This window comes from Dermacentor variabilis, chromosome 3, assembly GCF_050947875.1.
Source record: "Dermacentor variabilis isolate Ectoservices chromosome 3, ASM5094787v1, whole genome shotgun sequence".
Lineage (NCBI taxonomy): Eukaryota > Metazoa > Arthropoda > Arachnida > Ixodida > Ixodidae > Dermacentor > Dermacentor variabilis.
In genome coordinates, this window is record NC_134570.1 from 14,738,888 (window position 1) to 14,764,119 (window position 25,232).

Genomic DNA, 25,232 nt, shown 5'->3' on the forward strand with positions numbered 1-25,232 from the left:
TTGCGGGTGATGAGCGCCAGCTAGTCCACATTGCGCTTTTCACTCCTTGAATCTGCTTTGAATTGGGCTGCTACGCATGCATGAATGGGTGGCGATTATTGTATGGTTTTCTCAAGGATACAGGCAATGTGCAGGGCGTATTCGCATGATTGCGCAACATGAGCATGATGTCACAAGATGGCGAACACTTGTAACATCAAAGTAACGTGTAAGCACTAAAAGTTTTTAAATTATGCAATTTTACGTGCCCAAACCAGGATTTGCTAATGGAGCACGTCGTGGTGGGGGATTCCGGAATAATTTGCACCACCACGGGCTCCTTAACGTGCTCGTAAATCTATATAGACTGGTGTTCTCGCATTTTGTGCACATGGAAAACGCGGCCTAGATTCGATCCCGCGACCTCGTGCTTAGCAGCCCAACACCATAGCCACATAAGGAACCACGGCGGGTCGCACTGAAATTGCACAACCATCCAATTCAATTTATAGACCGCAGCGCAAAAGCTACTTTCACTTTTAGAAAACAAACATGGATGATACACTCGCGGCTGATTCATTATAAGAAGGCACGCTGACTATAATACCAGCGGTGCACGTGTACGTGCGTATGCAAAAAAGAGCCAGACACAGATGTGCCACAAGCAATACTTGATCCGATGCACAAAGTAAAGCAGCTTATAATGTGGCAGAAAAAATGTCTGGAGTATAGAACTCGCCTCGAAGCTCCTTTTACATCAGTGTGTCCCATTCAAGAAGAAACCAACCTCCTCAGAAACCTTAGCTTCAGCAATCTCGATGCTGTTGTCACCATTTTTGAAAATTTTCTACACCACTGGGGCGCGCATCTAGCCCAAATTCATGTGCCTCCGTCGAATGCTGGGGCCTGGCCGCGGAAGCCAAGGAGAAAAAGCGTGCCTTGCGAAGCGCACTCAACAGGCGCGCGAGGAGAATCGAGGAGGAAAGCGCCGTGGGGAGGAGAGTGTCGCTACTTTCGAATTATTAAGGGGTTTCAGCGCTACTAAAGTCCTACATCAGAATGGCAAGTTGGGTCAGTTGGTTGGGATTCGTACTAAGATTCATACCAACCTAAGACAAGGACCATCGGATATAGTCACTGGAGTGCTACATTGCCTACAGTGCTGCCGCCGCTAGGAAATGTGCGTTGCGCGAGCCATGCGTTCCCGTGTTTGTGCTTTCTTTCTGAGCTATGAGCGACGCAGCCTGCGGGTATGCTTAGTCTGCTTCTGCTGCTAAACGAGCTGCCCGAGCAGAAGCTCAGCGCCGCCGCCAGAATCAAGTTCTTTGCCACAATAGATCGCGGATTCGAAACACCTAAACAGCTGCGCTCAAAATTCGCATTAGAGAGCGTCGGAATCATCGTTGAAATTTTTAAGGCGAAAGCCTTAGCTTTCTCCATTTCAAGGTCGCATTGTGAGATACAGAAAAACAGCGCACAGTAAAGGGAAATAGCATGCGCCCTGTGTATACGTTGCCATGTGGGCTCAGAGCTGTATATGACGCACCAGGCCCTAGTCGTAGACGTGTAAGACCGGGGAAGTGCACCACGGCGGAAGAAGCTAAAGCAGCTTGAAATGCCGCTCGTCGTAACTGCCGTCAGGAGGAAGCGGCTATGGATGAAGCTGCTGCAGCGGCCCTAATTGCCGCTGGCTTTCTGGGAATGCAGAACTGGTGGCTTTCACCTTCACATTCAGAAACTTATAAGCATTCCCCTTATTTTTTAAGCGTGACATGCTTTTAGCTCCCGTTATCGGCGACTTTCAAGTGACCTTGAGCTAAAAGCCAGAACATGCGGGCAAATTCCGAGAACAAAACGAGATCATCCGGGCAACCAGTCAAAACTTAGAAAGTACGGTCTCTGGCCCCAACTCTTAGTACATGACCGGATTACATACGCTAGTTACTGCCCAAAAGAAGTTTTAAAAAATATTGCTTCCGAGTTCTAATGTTTGTTCACAACAACTCTCAAGCTGTAACTGCTGGTGCACTGAAGTTTTATTTGTTATTTCCATCAGCGACGTTCAAATGGCAGATGCCATTTTAGTCGAGAGTTCCACGAAAGTTCGTCTGGTCAGGTAACATGATGAAGAAATTGCGGTCACTGACCAAGTCGACTTGGTCCATTGACTTGGTCAGTGATAGCAATTTTTTCATCAGCATTATTTATTTCCTTGTTATCTTTTAGCGCTGAATGCCAGCGGTCCACGAGTTCCGCGGCGCATGTTTTGTGTTGCCTCGAGATGGTGCCATGCTGTGTGGCGCTTCCTTCAGGCGCTTCTACCCGCCGCGGTGCCTTAGCGGTTATGGTGTTGCGCTGCATAAGCATGAGGTCGCCGGACCAAATGCCGGTCGCGGTGGTCGCATTTCGATGGAGGCGAAATGTGTGTCCCGTGCATTGGGGGCACGTTAAAAGATCCCCTGGTGGTCTAAATTAATCCGGAGTCATCCACAACGGCGTGCTTCATAATCAAATCGTAGCTTTGGCACGTAAAACCCCGGAATTCAATTCATTCGTTTTCTAGCTGGGCAGTGTGCTTTGTCTCCCTGGCGTCTTTCGCTGCCTGTCGTGCGGCCTTCAGCCAGTGTTTTTCTTCCAGCTGGGCAGCGTCCATATGGACCAGTGCACAGTATTGTCACGTAGTGATGGTGAAGAAAGCAAAACGGTGAATGGCAAAACTAGCATTTTATTGGGCGAGCTTCTGCCCAAAAAGCAAGTTATTTATGCCATCTTCGGCTGGTCGTTTCTGAGCGCCCTGGAGCGCTCTCATGAGCGGCGTTGTCTTCGGCTGGTTGAAAGAGGGTACACGCTCTGCGTTCAGCTGGTTCTTCTCGATTGTCCTCCTCCCTCTTCGAGCGCTCTGAGGCGCTCCGATCCCTGTCGTCAGAAGTGGACCTGGAAAATCCTTAATGGTGAAACAAGAAATGAAATTGATTTCATACTTTCTGCTGATCCCAGCATAGTGCGGGATGTAGAAGGGACATGTAAGGTAAAGTGCAGTGATCATAGGTTAGTAAGGGCTAGGATTTACCTCGAAATGAGAGAATGAGTAAAATTGGTCAAGAAGAAACAGGTCAATCTAGAGGCAGTAAGGAAAAGCAAATTTAGGCTGGTACTTGCAAACAAATATGCAGCCTTAGAACAGAGAGATGAAGATAACATAGAGATAATGAACGAAACCGTAACTAGGCTGGCTTCAGAGGCAGCAATTGAAGTGGGAGGCAAGGCACCAAGGCAAATAGTAGGCAAGCTCTCCCAAATAACAAAGGACCTAATAATTGACAAAGAACGAAAGTGTCCAGCTCAAGAGATAAGATGGGATTCGCGGAAGTGTCAAGACTGATCAACAAGGCGAAAATAAGTGATATTCGAAACTATAATATGAGAAAGACTGAAGAAGCCGTAAAAAATGAACGTAGCCTGAAATCAGTGAGAAGGAAACTTGGCATAGGACAAACCAATATGTATACACTGAAAGATAAGCAGGGTAATATCATCAGCTATCTCGAAGGTATAGTAAAAGCAGCGGAAGAATTCTATACTGACCTGTACACTACCCAGACCAGCCAGGGTATCTCCATTAGAAAGAGTAATGAACAGGATACTCCTCTTATAACTAGCGATGAGGTCAGAAGGGCCTTGCAAAACATGAAATGAGGAAGAGCGGCAGGAGAAGATGGAATAACAGTAGATTTAATGAAAGAGGGAGGAGACATAATGCTTAGAAAACTGTCGGCTCCTTATACGAAATGTATATTGATTGCAAGGGTCCCAGGAAACTGGAAGAATGTAAACATTATACTAATACACAAGAAGGGGGACGTTAAAGAATTCATAAATTATAGACCCATTAGCTTACTCCTGGTGTTATATAAAATATTCACCAAAATAATCTCCTACAGAATAAGGGCAACACTGAACTTTAGTCAACCAAAGGAACAGGCTGGCTTCAGGAAGGGATACTCTACAATGGATCAAATGCATGTCATTAATCAGGTAATCGAGAAATACACAGAGTACAATAAGCCTCCCTATATGGCTTTCATAGATCACAAAAAGGCATTTGATTCAGTAGAGATACCAGCAGTCATAGAGGCATTACGTTACTTTACAGTAACGCAGTCATAGAGGCATTAATGGGGTTACTTTGTGACAGATTTCGTACGTTTTCATTCTCACTGAACAATTATCAACATAAAGGCGAATGAATAGTGGCGTAATGTTGCTAAAACCTTCCCTCATACGACGGTATGTTCTACAAATCCGCATCTTTAATACAAACGGCTATATTCAGCTTAAAAGCTGTCACAAAGTTGCCCCATACAATGGGGCAACTTTGTGACAACATTGTTTTTGGCTGAATATGATTAGGAAGAAAAGGGCTGGCATAAAGTTACCCCATCAAAAGTTTATTTGCGTTATCTACAACAGGTTTCTGCTCTGGCAACGTTTCAATTATATTACAAATTATTCATACATGTACCTCCTCAATCAAGATCTTTTACCTCAAAGATGCCTCACTTGCCTACCGGCCTAGGGGATTCAATTGTGTACAAAATTTCTTCTTTTGAGCAGAAAATAGCGCCTTCGCGGTCCAGCCATCTCCAATTCTTTTCGGTCCTCTCCATAGTGCTGACGATGTACCCTTCAGATTTGACTTCCATTATTCTTCCCGTGAAAAGTTGTCCCTCGAAGTTTACTATGACAAAGTCAGCATCTTTGAAGATGCTTTCTCTGGAACCCGTACCGCGTACCCTCGGGATGTTGCTAGTATTTGGAATCACGGAAGTGAAAGGAGTGTCCGTTTCTGATAGGTTGTCAATACTTCCGGAGAGTACTTCGGAATCACTGGCATCTCCTTCTGACCACCTTTTGTTGTCGCCGTGCTGACCATCTGAAGACGATTCACTGTCACTGCTTTCTTCTGTGCTGTCTTCCTCAAGAGAAGACCTCTTCCTAGGTCGTCCAGCTGTGATACCGGGGGAAGAGCTGCCCTTCTTTCCGGTTGTCGGTTTTCCCGTCCTGCTGGCTTCTTCTACTTCGGCAACCGATATGCTTTTCCCCGCTGGGACGTTGAGCATCTTCCTCCTCTTGGTGGCCCGCTTTCCAGTCACTTCTATTCTTCCTTTATTTAATTCTTCCAAGAGGACATCCCCTGTGACGTCTATCATGGATTTCAAGATTTCCTTGAGCACTGATTTAGGAAGCCGTTGGAGAACCTCGGTCTTGTCCAGGGGGAAAATCCTGGTCTTTCGGAATGCTGACTTCAGGTTTGTTTTAATACTTTCCTCCAATTTGACCGTCATTTTTTTTTTAGTAGACCGAGCAATTCGTCCTTTCGCATGGATGTGCAGTGGCTTCCAGAGGTTGACTCTTTCCATTCCGCCAAAAGTGAACGCCAAATTATTTTCAGGCTACGAAAAACGGCAACATATCGAGAGGCTGCAGTAGATAAGTCACATTCGGTGGGAGCGCGATGAACTTTACATTATTTTCTTCGCACAGATGAAGCACTTCGAGTCTAATGTGGGAACTCAAATTGTCCCCGATGAGAGCTTTTGGACCATCTTGCTTTTTCAATATGGGGAGCATAAGTGACACGAACCAGTCTTCAAAAATTTGGTGATCAAACCAACCAGATTTCGTTTGATTATACCGGGCTCCCTCTGGTCCATTTTCTGTCCATGTCGACCAAAGCTTTCTTGCTTTGTAATTGATCTAAAGCGGAGCCAACTCTCCCACAGCACTTCCACAAACCATAACCGAAGTACAGACTTTTGATGCGTTTTGAATTTTTTCTGGATACTTAGCTCCTTTTCTAGTTATCACTTTTTGGCTCCCTGGATCATCCTGTACATTTATTTGTTTCGTCATAGTTCCAAAAGTTTTCGTCCCGAATACCATCTAGCTCTTTCTCCAGATGGCCAAAAATTGTGTCAATAACATCTGCATTCATTCAGGCCCTTGCATATGTGATGTTTTTTGACACGCGTTCAGAGAGGATATCTTTGTGACGTTTCATGAAAGAGTTTGCCAACTCCTTACCAGGAAAGTTGCCATCTTTGAAAGCAGACATTCCCATTCGGTCGAGGTATACATTCACCACACAGCGCAAGTCAAACTTTGTCATTGGGAAGCCAAATGAAGACATTGCGATTGCATGAGCAATCAACATGCGCTCCTCCTCTTCCGTAAAAACAGGTTGACGACCAACTTTTTGAGCCGGTCGATCGACTAAACCCTGAGCCTGTTCGGTCTTCAATCAGAAGGTGTTCCGATGAATATTGAACCTAAGAGGAAAAACAGACAACACATATGACATAGATAACGGTAATGCGTAGTTAAAGACCTAAAAACAAGAAAAAGAAAGTTGTTCGCACCGCCTACTCATTCACCAATCACGCGGTGAGCGCCGAGCAACGCAGCGTTCGTCGCGGCAACGAAACGTGCGCCTGAGCAAGCGGAACAAAGAACTCGGTGTCTCGGAGGGAGAAACGATCTACGCGAGCCAAACGTCGTGATCGGCACGGAGAGCCGGGCCGCGACGCGCCATGAAGGCCGGACGCGATCATGCATGGGGCCATAGAGTTTCCTACAACATTTTGTAGGAAACTCTATGCATAGGGCTGACGCCTCGATGGGATCGTCCTCTATCTCGCTTGGGAGCACCACGCAGACTCATGACTCCTCGCCAGCAGCACGGCACACATCGCAGGGGACGCTTTCCCACCAGACGCGCTCGCAGCGATCACGCAAGAGGCGTCCCGCATGGGACGCTGCACCTAGGAATCACGCTGTGAGCGGCAAGAGGAGCCGCGTCGCCTAAACACGAGGTTTCGAGTGACGCACGCTGGAAGTTGGAAGGGGAGAGAGCGAGAAAACTTATTAAACGAAAGGGTATTGGGGCATCCTCGCACCGTTCCCCGCACGGCCCCAATGCGCTTATACGATTTTCTAGTGAATATCTGGCCGTTGTTACTAGTAAGAAGTTGTATATAGATCTTGTTGATGTATTCTTGCCTGTGCCGTTGTATCGTACAGTATTTGTTTTAGGTTCAGAACGAGATCTTAAGAGAGTTAAACGAATGCCGGTAAGAGCTTCTGTTAAATCTTTCTTTTTTCAACTACATACAGGCACTCTCCCAGTGAAACCGTGGCTGCAAAGCAAAGGCATTTTTGTACCTTGGTCTGTGAATTGCTTTATATGCAAAAAACCGGAGACGATTGAGCATATCTTTTTGGACTGTCATGACGCAGTATTTTTGTGGGATATTCTAAAACGTAGCCTTAAAAAGGAATTGCCGTTAAGTGCTTTCGGAATACGCTTCCTGCCATGCGCGGAACCAGAGGGAGTGCCTGTCGATCTGTTAATGCTTCTGTGCATGCACAGTGTGTGGCGAACGCGTATGGATATTAGACATGAGCGCATTGTTCAGGCCCCAGCACATGAATATTTCATTGAAAGTGTGTTATATATACGCGATTTTTTCTGTGCACAGAGTGATCCTCCTGATTGGCTAAGTGCTTTGGACAAAGTGACTAGCCTACATCGTTCTTATCACACCACACTGATCCGGCATTGACTAGTTGTTTTTTATGGCCACGTAATACTCACATTGTATTTTCTTTTGCCAAGCCGGTAATAAATAAAAAAAAAACCATGGCTGAGTGGTAGCGTCTCCGTCCCGCACTCAGAGACCCTGTTTCGATGCCCATCTTGCAAGTAGTTTTTATTTATGAATTGCCTTCCCGGATTTTTCGCTCACGGCCGATGCCGACGCCGACGACACCGGCTTTTCTGTGACACGAGCTCCTTTACGCTGTCGCCTTAAAACAGAGTGGGGTAACTTTGTGACAGTTGGCGTGTCACAAAGTTACCCCGCGAAGCATCAACATTTCAAACATGACTAAATTTATGTTACAGTTTATTTTAGCCTACATATTCACAATCAGAAGTACATATCTGTTTTCGCGCTTTTTCTCGTGCGGACGGGTCGAGCACGCAAAGTTTACGGTGCTTCAACAATGCGCGCTAAAACACCATCCGGCCTGTCGGCGTCTAGAACACCGGTCTAGAGTGGCTCCGCCGCTCCGGAGCGCGGGAACTTCGGCCGGCTGCCGCTAGGTGACACGGCATGCCATGCGAGTTTGTTGAGTGGCTCATAGCTTTCCGGCGGCGCCTTCGTGGCGCGAGATTTAAAATACAGAAAACCGAGTGCTAGTCACAAAGTAACCTCATTTTACGGTAATCAAGGAGTACAGACCGCTTACGTAAATACCTTAGAAAATATCTGCAGAGGTTCCACGCTACCTTAACTCTACACAAGAAAAGCAGGAATTAAGATACCTATAAAGACAGGGAGACACTATCCTTCCAATGCTATTCACTACGTGCTTGGAAGAAGTATTCAAGCTATTAAACCAGGAAGGCTTAGGAGTAAGGATCGACGGCGAGTACCTCAGCAACCTTCGGTTTGCCGATGACATTGTTCTATTCAGCAATAATGCAAACGAGTTACAACAAATGATTGAGGACTTTAACAGAGGGAGTGTAAGAGTGGGTTTGAAGATTAACATGCAGAAGACTAAGATAATGATGAATAGCCGGGCAAAGAAACAGTTCAGGATCGCCTGTCAGCCTCTACAGTCTGTGAAGGAGTACGTTTACCTAGGTCAACTAATCACAGGGAACCCTGACCATGAGAAGGAAATTCATATAAGAATAAAAATGGGGTGGATCGCACACGGCAGACATTGTCAGCTCCTGACTGGAAGCTTACAATTATGATTGAAAAGGAAGGCGAACAATCAGTGCATTCTACCAGACTTGGAGACTGACAAATAAGCTTGAGAACAAGTTAAGGACCGCGCAAAGAGCGATGGAACGAAGAATCTTAGGCATAACGTTGAGACAGAAAGTGAGCGGTTTGGATTAGAGAACAAACGGGTGTAGACGATAGTCTAATTGACATCAAGATAAAAAAGATGGAGCTGGGCAGGTCATGTAACGCGCCGGTTAGATAACCGTTAGACCATTAGGGTTACAGAATCGATACCGAGTGAAGGGAAACGCAGTCGAGGATGGCAGAAGACTAGGTGCACGGAGCGATGAAATTAAGAAATTCGCGGGCGCTAGTCAGAATCGGTTGGCGCAGGACAGGGGTAATTGGAGATCGCAGGAAGAGGCCTTCATCCTGCAGTGGACATAAAACAGGCTGATGATATATATATATATATATATATATATATATATATATATATATATATATATATATATATATATATATATATATATATATATATATATATATATATATATATATATATATATATGGCACCATGGTGAAGTTGCATTACTTTCCTTCATTACTCTCCGTCATTTTTCTTTTCCCATTCCTATCCATCACTCAGCATAAGCTTCCTTTACGTCTCGGCATATCTGTGCAATGGTAACTTAACGACAAATCTTTACAGAAAGCCCACTGACCGACAGCGATATCTGTATTTCAAAAGCAGCCATGTCAAACATTGCAAAACGAGCATTCCATACAGCCAAGCTATCCCATTTAAAGGAATTTGTTTAGACGACAGTGAATTCACTCGCAACTGTAACCAGCTTCGTAACGCACTAACCGTGCAGAAATACCCTTCACAAATAATTGACGATGCCCTTAAACCTGGCTCGACCGGAAAGAACTGGTCTGTACGGACAAGCGATCGGCGCCAATTTCACGAACTAACCTTATCCTAAAGCACTCTGCATCTATTCCTAACGTGTCGCACATTCTCAAGAAGCATTATAACTTACTGACACATATCGACCGTCTTAAAAATATTTTCACGGAATCGCCAAGAGTGGTCTATCATCGGTCTAGGAATCTGCGTGACCTACTAACATCTTCCAAGACTAAAGCGATTGCTCCTGCTGGTTGTCATCCCTGCAATAAGCCCCGTTGTAAAGTTTGTACACATATGACCACATCAAGACTGCTAGAAGCACAGCATCCAATTTTTCTCTTAAAATCAACGGCGAATTTACTTGTGACAGTGCTAACATCATCTATCTGCTTGAATGTTCAGTGTGTCATATGCAGTATATCGGTCAGATCGAAACATCTTTTCGTATCAGATTCAACAACCACAAAGTACACGTTAACAGCTTGCCGCACCTTCCATTATCTAAACATGTTCGACTGCCAGGCCATACGTTTGACAACATCAAAGTAACATTAATACAATCGGGTTTCAAATCGCACCATGATCGAGAAGTATGAGAAGCCTTTCTCATTCATAAATTTAACACTGTGTCATCCGGCATCAACGAGAGCGTAGGAAAAGTGTCGTGCCTTTCTGACATATCTTGAAGTATATGTTCTTGTACAGAATTGACAAACCACGTCAAATCAATTTGTTCCTAGTTTTTCCATGTCGCAATTGATATCATTCTGAAACTTTACGTAAAGCATCCTGATACCATAATGATATTTCACAGACATCATTTATCGTGCTTAAGTTATACTTACTGCTGCACTTTCTATATTATTATTTGCAAGTGTACACGCGCATGTACTGCTGATTATGGCCATGTGCGCATGCCCATAAAAGCGGGTGCGCACTAGTATCTGTGTTTATTCAGACGAAGGCCGTGCCACGGCCGAAACGTTAAAACATTAAAAATGCAATTTTCGTAAGTGTGCTCATTCGTTTCTTCAGCTGCCTATGCACCGCGGGCCTACAGAACTTTCCTTCAATTACACACACACACACACACACACACACACACACACACACACACACACACACACACACACACACACACACACACACACACACACATATATATATATATATATGTATATATATCAGTAGATTACCTTTCTACAACACCAAAAACACCACTCTTATAACGGTAAGACGTTTGGTAAGCCAGAAAAAGCGCAAGAACGAAATAAGGGTGGCGACGCCTACATAAGCTCCCGCACCTGGGGGCTGTGACGTCGTGGATTTTGATGGCATCTTCTAGGGCCTACTAATTATATATAGCGGTACAGATTGACTACATTGTGTTCTGAAGGAACCAAATATTAAGCATGGAAAGTTTCGGGAACTTTTACTCAGCCAACACGGCCCAAATGCGAAAACATACTTTGGAATCCCTGACGTCACGCTGACGCACCGGCGCTGGGGTTTCGGCGCAAAATTCAAATAGTGATACTTGGACCATCATTTTCTCATCTAATAATCAAACTATATTTTTTTAAATGACTGCCTGCAAGGTTCTCAAACAATGCTTCATTAGTCTAAACTGATTTATTGTTTCGCTTTAGTGTCCCTTTAGTGTCCCTTTAATACAGTGTTTGCTTTCATAAGTCGATACTTCCGAGTTTCATGCTGTGTGAGAATAACTGCCTGCGAACGGATTTTGTTTTCCCGCAGATCCTATTGTGGTCCGTAAACTCGCAGCCGATGGGGCGTAGTTGGCTCATCAGATACGGTTCTATAACTCGATATTACAGCACTGTAACTGTATGTCGCAGCTTACGCAAATGCGTAAAATGTCATGCCACATAACTGGTATCACTCCACATCCGCGGTCGCAACGTAAGAGCTACCATAAAAGGAATAAACAGCGCAAAATGACGCATAAGTGTTATTCCCTGGCTCTTGCGCTTTTCCTCCTTCATCTTGAAGCATCAGGAAGTTGTTTGTAGGCATTCGGTGATAACCAACGTAACGCTTGCCAGTCCTCCCCCCCCCCCCCCCCCCTCCATGCGTAGATCGGCATACTCGCTTCACATTGACTTCACGGGTTTGAGATAGAGCACGAGAGGCGAAGGCTGCAAGAGAACGTGAATATGAACAGGAATGACCGTTGGCGAGTGTGATGTAGTTGTCGGCGAGTACTGCAGGTGTCCGTGAATATGTGTGGGCATGAAAGAAGCGTGAGTGCATATGAGCATGTAAGAGTGCGAGTTCGTAATGCGCGTCGTTGTAGTAGTGCTATGGTGTACTGAAATGGGGCAGTGTGTCGTAGGTACAGCAAAACCGGGAGAATCGGGGACGCTTCTGCGATGACGCCACCAGCTGCGCGCTGTGATCGACCGACGTGCCTAGCGCGCGAAATATAAACATGTGCAAGACCTTCTGCATTTGTGAACTAAACGCTCTATTGAAATTTATATAATTCACAAAAATAAGCACTACAAACTGTTAGGATACATAAATAACGGTGTGTAAGCTTCCACGTTTCCAACCACAGATCATGCAGTGTTCCTGATCGTCTGCTCAACGTTTCGGCTGCAGAAGACAGACAAACACTCGTAAACTCATTCAATTCGGTAAGCACGCATATGTTTTTAATATTTCGAAACATATGACGATAAGAATTCCGGAAGGAGCACCTGCACTGTGCCTGGTAGGTTGCGTGGGATTCCTTTCATGTTGCATCAGCCAGAAATGCGGTCCCCAGGGTTCACTGAAGAAAACAAACAAACAAACAAACAAACAAACAAACAAACAAACAAACAAACAAACACGTTTACAAATCCAGCGCTTCCCGTGCACATAAAGAATGTGCGAATGTGTCAGGAAAAACCACAGCAAGCAATCAGCGAGCTCCGTACGTACATGCACGACCTTCGCGACAACCATAACTGCAAATCCCGGAGGCCCTGTGTTGCACGATTATTTTTCCTTTTGCCAGCAATGACTCCAAGCTGTAGCGGCAGGTGGCGTTGCAGTAGACCAGCGTGCTCCAGCAACCTCGGCCTTCATCGCAAAAAGAGGCACGCTTTCGTGGCTGAATGATACACTGCCCTATTCTGTACACCATAGTAGCGCCGCCGGTGGCGCTGCAGTATACAAATGAAACAAAATTGCCCTCAAAACAACCTGTACTCTGCGCTTAAAAAAAGCAAACAAACATAAAGACTCGACTAATGGTTTCAAAAATATTTGATTCACGTTGCTATAGCCGTGGAAATCAAACATGAAATATGGGTGCGAGAGTATGCGAGGCAGACGGCTCCTCCCACTCCAAACAGTAGAGGAGATGCAGAAGCAGTAAGAGAAAGCGCGCGTTGTGATGTTGCTGTAGTAGTGGTAGTAGTAGCAGGACGGTGTTTGTAGTGACCGCCGGCGTGAGGAGTCGATACCGTGTGTTTTCGCGGTGCCATGTCCACCTTGCCCGTGTGTGTCTGACTGTGTGGTTACCCGCATGACAATGGAATGCACCGTGCGAAGCATGGCCGATGCCCAACCTAGCGAAGAGCAATCTGTTGTTCCGGAGGGACGCGTCGAAAAAGGTTTGTTTGCAAACATCCTGTCAAAAACTTCCTTTCAGCTCGAGTATTTGATATCGTAGGCGCACTGGCACTGCATGCCCTTCGTTGTGTTTTGGGTTTGCTTGCGATATAATACTCTGCGAAGAGGCGAATCGAACAGTTGTAGCTCCTTGTCGTCTGCGCGACAGCAGCATAACCACTTGAAAAAGCAACTTCTATGCATGCTCGGTCGTGTTTGATTACGTTTATTCCTGTCGGGTTTTCAGACCTCGCGCAGTGACAGGCACGCGCTTCGCGTATGCGTCGACACTGATGGCAAGCCTTGCAGTGCGCCCCGACGGCCAATGTCAGTAAACTCTCGGAGACGCTCTATTCACTGGTCTCAGGAGTCGCACACGCGCGTCGTTCATGTGGCAACAGCGAGAATGAACCCAAGAAGAGAGTTGTACTGGTTGTATCGAGAAAGCAGAGAAGCGTACAGTTTCGTTGAATATTGATCATCGCCGCGCGAACAGACGCTCTATTCGTGAACGAAGGTGCTGGCTGTCCCGCGGCACGCGGGTTGAGAAGCCAACTTATCGCGCTTGTCTCGTTAGATGCTGACAGTCTCGGTCTCTGGGATGCGGCAACAAGGGAGAGGCTGGTGAAGCATCCTTCTTTTTCCTCTCTTTGCTGTTCCGTTCACGCGTACTAGTTGAGGCCACTGGCACAGGATCTTGCTGGTGACAGCCGATCCATCAATCCTTCGAGGAAACAATTCTCCCAAGCCTATCTTGCTGCAGTACCACGCGGCGATCGTGGTGGTCGTGCATTGCCTGCACGCGCCGTATTTCCCACTCCAGGTGGAAATCCACGCTTTTCTAGCAGCGCTATTCTTGGCACGCGGCCGCTCGTCGGCTGTGCTTATTTTCGAGAGCAATTCCCGAGTGGGACGTTCCGTGCTGACCGGCTAGGGACATAAACTGATGCAAGCAATAAGGAAGTAAGCGAGCCGGCCGGCTGGAATCTTGGTTGCGCAAGGATACCCGCGATTAAAAGCGTGTTCACGCAGCTTGGCACGTATGCTAATGAGTCCTTTCTTACAGCACCCGTCTTGTGCGGCGCGGAAAATAGAAGCACAAGACTGAGCGCGCACAGGCATCGCCGTTTGCGTCATAATTTTCCGACGCGGCTGCCGTTGGCATATGCTTAGAGAGAGGTTGTGTGGAGCGCAGTCCAATCGTTTGCATTTCATTGTGGGAGCGTTGTTTGAACGCGTAAGGAGACGCAGGAAGTGCATGTAGCAAAAGGTTATTAGCTCGCGACATATCTATGACACCACGAAAGCATTCGTGGTTGTGGGAGTATGTTCACTGGAACACACCTGTGCCGAATGTGTGCTGCATAGAAAAATTGAAAGTTTGACACGCTTCTATAATGGTGACATTTGTGTTTTTGTTTAATGCAGTATAAAATTTTGTTGCGTTGGTGCTTGAGTTGAAGCGGCGACTAAGCGTCTTTGCTGCTCTTTCGTTACAGCCGTGTAGAAATTATGGAACTACCTTCCCGCCAATCCTGTTTCTATCACGAATAATGCGTTGTTCAGACAATCTTTATTTGCAGTGTTTCACTGTAATTAGCTGTGTCATATAGCGAGTCATTTTGTTTGTATCACGCGGTTTTTGTATTGTCGTTGTTATTTCTTGTGTATTCTGCTCTAATGATTTCTGCATTACCGTTTCCTGTTGTATAACTTACCGTTCCTTTGTAACCCACTTCCCTCTACAACTCTTTCGCGTTTGGGGGTATACTGAATGAATAAATAAAATAAATAAATTCATCCAGCACGTGCTTCTCTTTTAGCGGCGAATCAAAATGGTGCGCATGATTGTTTTGGGAGCAGTTTAAATAGTTAAAATTTCTTTCCTCCTGAGAGAAGAAACAAAAAACACTAAGCTGTTGTCGATATTTGTATATAAATTGCATACACGGCATCAACCACAGTTAAGACGCTCAGCTTTCTTATGATGAAATCGAATCTCTAAATAGCATCACGTTTGAACCCAATATCGGTGTGATACAGATTTTGAGAGAGTCCAGGTCAGAATGCATCGGGTACAATGCGGTATGTTTCGAGATTACGTGAACGCTCACCCGAGCTGCGTCGGATGATGCGAATTTTTGCGCCGCTCGCTCTCGAAAGAGCGCACACGACGCATGCTCTGGAACGCGTTTGGACCTCTGCACCGCGCTGAATGTGCACAATGCCCTCTGGAGCTCCCTGGAAGTCGCCACAATACCCTATTGATGGCTGTAGTTATCCGTGACCTCCCGCAAAAGCATTGCAAAAATTGCAGGGAAGGTATATAGAATGGTAGAGAGGGAGAGCAGGCAGAAAATGGGTGGAACCGACGCAGCTATACGAAACCCTTGGCACTGTTCGCTCGCAACTCGCATACATGGGGGCAGGGCGGGAAAGAGAGAAGGCGAGGAAACGATACTTGGGCGGATAAACTGGATAAATATAAGTTCAAGGTACGGTACGTGACGTTTCTGCTGTTTCTGAAAAATAAACACCATGCAGATTTGTCAAGCGGGCAACTGACGCACGGCGTGCGGACTCAAAGCGTCTTGGCGTCGCACTTCAGTCGAACACTTCTGTGCCCGCCGTGGTATTTTTGCGGCTGTGGCATTGCTCGAGGTCGCGGGTTCGATCCCGACCGCGGCAGCCACGTTTCGACAGGGGCGACATACGAAAACGTTTAAGTGCTCGTTAAAGAGCCCCAGGGGGTCAGAGTTAATCCGTAGTCTGCCACTACGGCGTGCCTGATTATCCGATTGTGGTTTTGGCACGTACAGTCCCATAATTCAAGTAAACTTGAACACTTTTGCCACGATGCATGGACCGTGTGAGGCAATGACAATACTAACCTAATCGGACGTTATGAACTTTGGCGCACAACGCCTCAAGCAAACACGTCTTGCTGTGTGTTCTGTGTACTACCAAAGTCCTACTCTGGTACTACGAAGACAAACAGCAGTAATGCATGCAAGGTAACATTTATTACCAACTCGCCTCTTCCTTGTTGCAATAAATGCCGAAGACACGAAACATTCGCCGTCAGCATCACTGCTAATTATCGTCAATCAAAGCAAACAGCACAGTATGCTTCGCTTACGCTGTTTCCCACAGTGCGTGGATCCTCATCATTTTCTTTTTCGAATTTTCGCGCTGCTTCCATCGTGTCAGAAATGTCTCCTCGACAACATTGAGAGAAGAACAGCCCCGAAAGCCATAAGCCAGCCTCTAGTAATCACCACAAACGAGAACGAACGCCTTACTTTCACTTTGGTACTGTGGCTTTCGCTTGTTACAAGAAAGCCTTGTACGAAAGCCCGGTTATACGAACAATTTAAGCGGTCCTGAGTCATTTGTATGAATGAGATTAGGCAAGTTTTTTTTATTCACGGATGCACCTTTTTGGGGCCCTTGCCTTCTGTGAGTCTAGGAAATCATTTGGAGTATTCACACGTTCATTTTGAAGCTCTTGCGCTCAATCACGAAGTCGATCTGGGCGGTGTCGCGAACGGGTTGCATAATGCCCTCAGTTTACCTATTTACTTGCAAGTCGCGTGTTCCTCTCGAAAAGTGTGCTTCTCTGGGTGGGCCTCACGGTGTCGTCTCGGGGCCTGTGCTCATGTGTGCATCGCCTGTTCACGTACTACAAAGAGTTTATCTGCGCTACAGATTTCTGTCGTATGTCTTGTCGAAGAACGAACGTGGCGAAAACAGGTGACACAAAGGCAAGCAGAATATGCACTACAAACGCTGTGTTTATGGCGTCCAAATATTTGCCTGTCATCGGGCCGAAACCCGCCGTGGTTGCTCAGTGGCTATGGTGTTGGGCTGCTGAGCACGAGGTCGCGGGATCGAATCCCGGCCACGGCGGCCGCATTTCGATGGGGGCGGAATGCGAAAACACCCGTGTGCTTAGATTTAGGCGCACGCTAAAGAACCCCAGGTGGTCAAAATTTCCGGAGTCCTCCACTACGGCGTGCCTCATAATCAGAAAGTGGTTTTGGCACGTAAAACCCCAAATATTATTATTATCATCGGGCCGACGGGCGCTCCGTCCGCGTTTTTTCTCAGATGGTTGCCCTTGTGCTACGCTTCAAACATCCACTGACCGCTTGCCCCCTCGAGTTCCTTGTCTCTGTGCCAAAATTCGAGCCTTCTAAGTTTCATTGGACTTCTTACCCCTTCCCGCGGGTGTAAGTGAGGGCAACCCAGGTCCCAGTACCAAGACTTCTTATTATTATTAGACTTCTGCCGCGACGGCAAGGAATGCGACGTGGGTGACGTCAGCAGCCAGTCAGCGTCGTTTCTCCGGACGACGATCGGTCGGCAAGGGCATTTAAGGCAGAACCGGCCCGTTGCTAGATGAGAGAGTCGCCACTAGTCGCGCAGTCGATCTGGTGCGCTCTTACCGCTACATGTACACTAGTCACCGCTCTCTTTGTACATATTGTATAAAGCTTTTCGTTTCGTCTTCGTCTGCTCCAAGAGTCCATCTCCCGTTCTCCACCCCGAAGTCACAACAACGCGCAGGAAGTACGTAACAAAGTGAAAAAAAAACTCGTACGACAGTTGAACAATGTCTTAGTTAGCGAATGCTGGCGCTTGCCTGTTTCGCGCCCTGTCCTCGCTTTTTTTTTCTTTTTTTTCATTCAAGGATATCTTTAATTTCGACGTAAATGAATTGGTTAACATGATCCTCACACAAAGTATGTTATCTATGCTGGTAACACTAGTTTGCTATTGTGTTAGGCTGCTGAGCACGAGGTCGCGGGATCGAATCCCGGCCACGGCGGCCGCATTTCGATGGGGGCGAAATGCGAAAACACCCGTGTACTTAGATTTAGGTGCACGTTAAAGAACCCCAGGTGGTCTAAATTTCCGGAGTCCTCCACTACGGCGTGCCTCATAATCAGAAAGTGGTTTTGGCACGTAAAACCCCATATATTATTATTAGTTTGCTATTTAAATCAAATGACGCACATAACCTTGTAAGGACAGCCAGCGTTGTCTTAAGTAAAGTCCAGGACAGGTCTATTTAAAATGACCTTAAAATTAACGCGTACAAAACCAAAGCAGTGTTGTTTCGAGCTAGAAACCTTGTTAAGTTCTTGGGTTCAATCTAATCTTTCTGCACTATACTATGTTTTACTTTCTTGAGGTGTTAATTTATTTTGATCTTAATGTATGTGTTTTCTGTACTGCCCCCCTACACAAATGCCCCACGAGGGCTCTGCAAGGTACCTATAAATAAATAAGAAAAACAAGTTACATTAGAAGCAGATTTACTATTGGGGTTTCAAAAATAGAAATTGTGAAAACAATAAACACGTTAGGCGACTTTTTTGATGAACCCATTTACGACTTCCTCGCTGGAAAACTGCCCCAAGTCGTGGGCGTAGTGTACTGCCTTTGATATCTCCCGCATATGGAATTTCTAACTCACAGTGCCCTATTTTTAAATCGCTTAAATTACTGCTCTCTTGTCTGGGACACGGCGTATGAAACTAATACACACTGTGCCTTTATCCTGCAGAAAAGTGATAGCGCGCTTGATACAGCAAGCTGTACGACGCTCCAACTCGGCCCCTGCTTTTGGATTTCAAGATTTGTTTGCCAGTGCCACGCCGTGTGATGTCGCACGCATTTCAAACACGCGGTAAGCAATAGCCGGAAGTGTGGCTTGCCTACACAAACTCGTTGCAGCTTATGACACGAGAAGACTTGAACAACGGAAAGCTTGGCACTCGAGAACTAATCACGGTCAGCAAATCTTTCGACATTCGCCTCCGAATACATTTAAAAACCTTGCCTTACAAATTATAGATTTACTTCTGTCCTAATTGGGCTTACAAAACTACTTCCAGTCATATGAAGCGGCTTTCTTCTTTGTTGCGGCATGCGCTGTTCCCACAGTGAGTGGGAAGGCTTGCCTGTTTTTGCTGTACTCTGATTACTGCATCCATCGGCCCTATAACGTAAAACTATTCCAATCTCCTGACGTCAAATTTGCGTAACCACCAACGCAAGCACCGGGCGGTCACCCGCAGGGTTGTCTGAACAGACCAATCAAACACTCTCCTCGTTCATAGGAGGTCACTTTCGTTTGTTTGAAAAACGAATAACATTGCCTACACTGAGCGGCTTGTCGTACCTAATTGGCTCACAAGAGGCGAGGAGAACGCTCAAGTGGAGAGGTATTCGATGGGGCCGAGCCACTGCACTGAAAGTCGATAACCGGATGAAGAGGGTGGTGCCGGCGTCTACGATTGGTCGACTTTCCCTTACTTAGCTTGCGGTGGGTGGTCGAAAATCGCGGCGGCATGCAACGGAAGCTCAAGAATGACGCTAAAACGGACCCTCAGCAAAGAAGAGTTGGCAGAATGAGGTGGTAAACGTGCCGAAAGTGCTCGAAAACGTTACACGGCCACGCAAGAAGTTTTGTTGTACGCAAATACACCCATGCTCTCCGGGAGGTGCGAGTAGCCAGCGTCTGAGCGATCGGCGGCAGCCATCTTTGATTCCTTTCGGAACGGAGCAGCCTGCGGCTATTCCGAAGAAAATTCAGTTTTGTTCGGCATATTAATGCATCTTTATCGCGTACACGTAACTTTGACGCGGTTAGTTCTTGTGGTTTTGTGACGTCGCGTGACAGGCAGGTGAAGTGGGTGCAGCCCGAAAACTTTTTACCAATAGCCGAGGGCTAATGGCGAAAAGGGGTCGAATCAGAAGTAACTGTTTTTCTTTTTTCTGCCAAAACATGCATAATCAGTGTGTACACATCATATCAGATGGGGAGGTATCGCGGTTTTCGTGACGTCGATATACAGGTGAAGTGGGGGTGGTCGAAAAAAGTTTTTGACCAATCGTGGAGGGCTGATAGCAGAATTGGAATAGAAAAGTTTGGAATAGTTTTACGTTATAGCGCCCCATGTTACGTTTTTTTTCGCAGCCTGTTGTACCACAAAACATGTGTGACAAATCAGTACTGCTACCGTACCAATCTCGGATATTTCTCAGTGTATACTGATTTTCCTTTTCTCCGCTTCAAGTGTGCACCCGCTGTCATGCCTTAGTAGGGCTTCGGGGTCAGTCAGCGAGTAACTTTTACCTAGAACCCCATCATAGAATTTCTTTTACCTTTATGGGAAATTAATTAATTCATTCATTCATTCACCCAGACATCGTTCTGAAGCCTATTTTACACCTCTCTAAAACCAGCTGACGAGAGCTGTGTTCGTTGTCTGGTTATTGTCATTGTCCCGTTCAATAATCCGAAAGGGATGCAGTATTTACAGTGCATGCCGTTGTCCGATTAACTGGCGGACACTTTCTTTACAGGAAAAAAAAGAAACTGTTAGTTCGCGGTACCTGTGTTGGATTACGCAAATACTTGTAGCATCTGTACTTCTGCAGTGTGCGCTTTGAAGCCCACGTCATCTAATGACCAGTGCATGGATGACAGTACTTGTGAAATAAATAAAACATCCGATTACGCTGGATAGAGAACGGGTGGTGAGGCGGCCGCACCGCAACTGCCTCCTCCGTCTTCTACAAGTGCCGAGGCCTCGTGTGTGCGGCACTTGTTTATTCGCTCGGCTGCGCCGGCGCGAGCGGCCGTGCGTGACGCCCGCTCTAGCTGCGGTGGTCCTTATCCCGTCCTCGGATCGCCTTCTTCCCCTCTTCGCGCCGCACCGAGAGTCACCTGGCGCCTCTCGCTGACCCCCCCCCCCCTTTCTTGCCCACGCTCTGTGGCGGGGAGCTACGCCATCGGTCGGCGAGTTGTTCCTCCTCCTTCGGGACACATGTGGTGGTCTTTCTTTCCGGAGGGTCGGGGGCACCCATATCCTTACGCCACGCGGCTCTGGCGTTCCTTCGCTGCGGAGCACGAAATCAGGCGAGTTCGATTCCTACCGGCGGCGACGGAATTCCAGTGCTGGGGGCGGAACTCAAAAGCGCCCGTCTGCTGTGACGGAGCCGTTGCGTCCCCCGTCCCATACTGGGAGCTCTCGCGCCCTGTTACGTTCGACCTGCGGAGGCTGGCAATCTTCGGGGAAGTGACAGTCCCCAACCGAACGGCGTCACCATGTCTACTGCGGCGACTCGCTTTGAAAGCAACAATACGTCAGTCCCCAACCGAACGGCGCCACCATGTCCAGGCGCGGTCGGGGGACTAAGTATTGTTAGGGGATTCGCCGTCACCGTTTGTTTGAAGCGATGGAACTCCTGCAACAAGGTGTTTTGCGGCGCCGTCGCACGGGTCTTAGAAGTCGTCAGTCAATGCACAGACGCGGCGGCCACTGTCTGCGGAATCAACTCTGGGATAAAGAGGCGCCTGCTTGGGGCAGGACCCGTTTCTGCGAGAACTCTCTCACCTCAGTGTGGTCAGTGAAACCGGTGCAGAAGTGAGTGTGTAAACCCTTCCCCTCAAAGGCGGGTCTGCGACGATGCCTTTGGACGCTCCGAATTGGTCGACGCTTGAACGGCCGTTTTCCCTCACCTAGGGATCTAGGGAGGACAGAGTGTTTATAGACCGTTTTTTCGTAGGCGCCGCCATATTGTGAAGGCAGTGGCGCCGCCTATGAGCAGCGCCATACTGGCTTGGGTGAAAGCGGTGTTTTGCATGGCAAATATACGCTTGGCGGTAGGTTCTGGCGTTTGTTTTCGCGGTCGTGCGGTCTGTTTAGTATGACGTGCGTCTTCTTCGTGGTAAACGGTTCTGTGAGACGTGCTGAAGTGGTTTAAGGCGTCATGGCCGGAATTTCTGCTGGCGTTGAGGTGGACGGAACACGCATCGCGATGTGCGCGCGCATATTTGAGCCTACAATCAGCCTTGGAGATGAATTGTGTATTTCTGAATGTTCCAATCACTGAGCCTCTTCGATTTTCGGAGTTCTGGCAGCCCGCTGGCAGCTAGATGGCAGCCAGTTAGTTCCGGTTCTGACAGGAAGTCACATGGGCTGGGACCCCAAGACAACCCGAACCTGCCCGAAGTTTGCAAAATCGAACGCCGGTACAGCTGGCCAAATGTAAACATGCTACCAGCATGGCAGCGCCCGTCGAGGCCGGCGCGCGCTCGGCGTAGTCGGCCCATTTATGCTTTGCCAGCTTGAAAATATATTGTTGCATTCAGGGATACGATCACTTTCGCGCGATTTCACGCGACTCGGCGCAGGACGCGTACTCGGCCAATCTCGCTTGCGCAGCGTAACAGATGGCCTCCGACGCGGCGGATGAGAAGACGCGAAATCGTGATTGTATACTCGAAAGCGATAGCTGGAGGATCCCTGCTCGCAGCGATCACGTCGACCACCGGCGACATTTGATGAGTTGGCGTTGTGTCATAACAAGACATGAAAAAGCAGGTTATCGGGTACGTCTAGCTCATACGCATAAAATTTCGCGTCGACCTGCTTGGGCTTCGATTTCGTAAAGTTTGTTGTGGCTGATGGTACTTCTCATTTAAGGAGCTGGGGACGCGGCTGGCGCATGAAAATGCACGTCGCCTGTGACGAGCGAAACGTTTCACACGAAAAACAACATTAGTCGCAGTCATAAGAGCAATAAGCCAATGTACGTGTGTCTAAATGTACCGAGCTAGTGCAATCAGTGTATTCTTAGATCAACGGCCTGCAGTTCGAACACATATCGGTTTCGAGCTGCCACAGCATACGACGGAGAGACGGAGCAAACACGGGATAGCTGCAAGGCCTTCGCTAACTGCAGAGAAAGGAGATATACATACGCGAGATATGTGAAAAGGAACGCCACCAGAGAAACACGAACCCAAAATGTACCGCAATGTGTGAGTGAGCGTATACAACTTGCCTGGAACACGATGCAGATAACATGCACGCATGAGAGCGCGGCGCGCTGTTCACCGCCGCGAAGAAGCAATCAGCTGGGGACACGCACACAAAAGCTTCAAACGGTTCACCACGGCTCGTATCACACCGCTTCGCGATGCGGAACGGTGCGTTAGTACCTAAAAAACGCTAGAAGTAAGGAAATCCGAAGATGACCGTAGACGGTTGGCTGAGCGAGATAAATTTAAGTCCTCAAGCACCCGCGTTGCAATCCGTGAAGTCCCCGTAAAGATGGAGGCGAGCGCCCATCGCCTCTTTTAGTCGTCTGCTAGCCAGAGAACTTCCAGAGAGCAGCCAGACCAAAATCGTCCTGGCAGGTTCTGGCAGCCCGCGGGTAGCCAGAACCGTCCAGCGCGAGCAAAACGAACGCCCGGCGGAAGTGCGTAGCGCGGTGGGCGGAGCAACCCGAGAAAAACGAAGACGCTCTGGCTGGCTCTGGCAGCCCGCGGGTAGCCAGAAGTGGAAAATCGAAGAAGCCCACTAATGTGACCTTATTGCAGTATTATCCTCTATTTCTAAACTGCGGTTTAGGAGCCATGAAAAATACGCGACGATCGTAACAGCGTGGGCACCGTTCTGCTACAATAGGAGCTGTGCTGTTATACTTTGACAAGCGTTCAAACTGTTCGATGCAGGTTACATTGCGTGACGACTTGGTTGGATGGATGAGGTTTCCACCCATGAATAAGATAGTTTTGGCTAGTAATAGCAGCATACCTTAGAGTCTGAATTGAGCTTGTCCAGCAAAGCGACCGTTGACGAACTGCGCGAGCGTCCCAAGCAGTGGTAGGTGCTGGGTTACAGATATATTTGTTCTATATAGCGAATGGTCCAAGCATGCGGCATCAGCGGTTATATATTTATAAACGTTGTGCGGCGTTAGCCCGTTTAACTTGCTTTTTAGAGAAAGAAGATGATAACCGAATTTTTTTTTCGGTTGTGTTCGTTCAGTCCTCTACGACGTACTGACACGCATTACGGAAATTTTGCGCTCAAAAATAGCCATTGCATTGTTTTTATGCGAACCCTCTCATTTACTATGCCTGTATACAGGCCAAAAAGGCAATGCCGAAGCACACAGCTTATGTATGTATCGTGCTGGCTCACCAACCGCAGTGATCGCTGTGTTGAGCAGCGCCATGGGCCTCATGCAGCAAGGCTAGCGTAGACATATGGTAATTTCAAGCACACTAGACTTGAAATGCGTGAAACGATGCCAGTGTATCACAAATATTTGCTAGCGCCTGCCGCTCAGATGTTTCGTGGTTGCTTTAGGTTAGCCGTGCACGAGCATGCGCTCGCATGTTTTATGTTTTACTCCCTACGCTAATCGATCAGACAGTGAGCTCATTTACCATTTAATGCTGGTAATACAGAAACGCCGTTTTTCTTTGTTGAATTGAAATCAATATAAGCAAAATAGTAAACAACTCATACACGCACCGCGACTGATAATGCGCGTACACCGTGGCTGATTATGCGATTCACATTTTTGCGCCCCCAAGACATATTTCCGCCTACAGTAGTTGCCGATGCACCGAAAGGCTTCTCTGACGACCTTATATGAACGAACATGGCGTAAATTTCCCAAAGTAAGATCTAAACCATCTCGAAATCGTTCCGCAGCACGCGACAGCAATACTATCGAGCAGCGCCGCGCCGGATCGCCCAAGCCAGAGAGGAGAAAGGCTCTCCGCGCGCCCTATCCTCCTCGCCCGATGAAACGGTCTATAAGCAGCCGTGGCGCAGGCTGCTGAGTGTGCATTCCTCTTTCAGTCATGCCAGACTGATGAACTGTAACGTTCTCATGTAGATACTGTAAATAAATCCCATATTCCTCGTTCTCGATGAGAACAAGTCTCTCCCTTCAACAACGTCCTCAGCGTGGATTAGTTGGACGACGGCATGGGCCAGCTACCATCTATTTCATGCCCGACCCCAAACTTTGCAGCGCGTACACTCTGATCAGTTATGCGAAAGGTTCAGAAATAACCAAGCATAAGTCACTAC

General features: G+C 47.3%; 1 protein-coding gene across 5 annotated transcripts in view; it reads left to right on the forward strand.

Moving 5' to 3' along the window:
- The first annotated feature begins 13,030 nt into the window (after nucleotides 1-13,030).
- The window catches only part of LOC142575170 (uncharacterized), a 161,196-nt gene continuing 148,994 nt past the window's right edge, over nucleotides 13,031-25,232 (forward strand). For 2 of the 5 annotated variants that reach the window (XM_075684250.1, XM_075684251.1), the window contains exon 1: nucleotides 13,033-13,322. In XM_075684250.1, the coding sequence (XP_075540365.1) occupies nucleotides 13,235-13,322 (88 nt within the window). In that variant the 5' untranslated portion in view covers nucleotides 13,033-13,234. Of the gene's footprint in view, nucleotides 13,323-25,232 lie in introns of all 5 variants that reach the window. The other 3 variants (XM_075684249.1, XM_075684252.1, XM_075684253.1) reach the window with 3 other exon arrangements.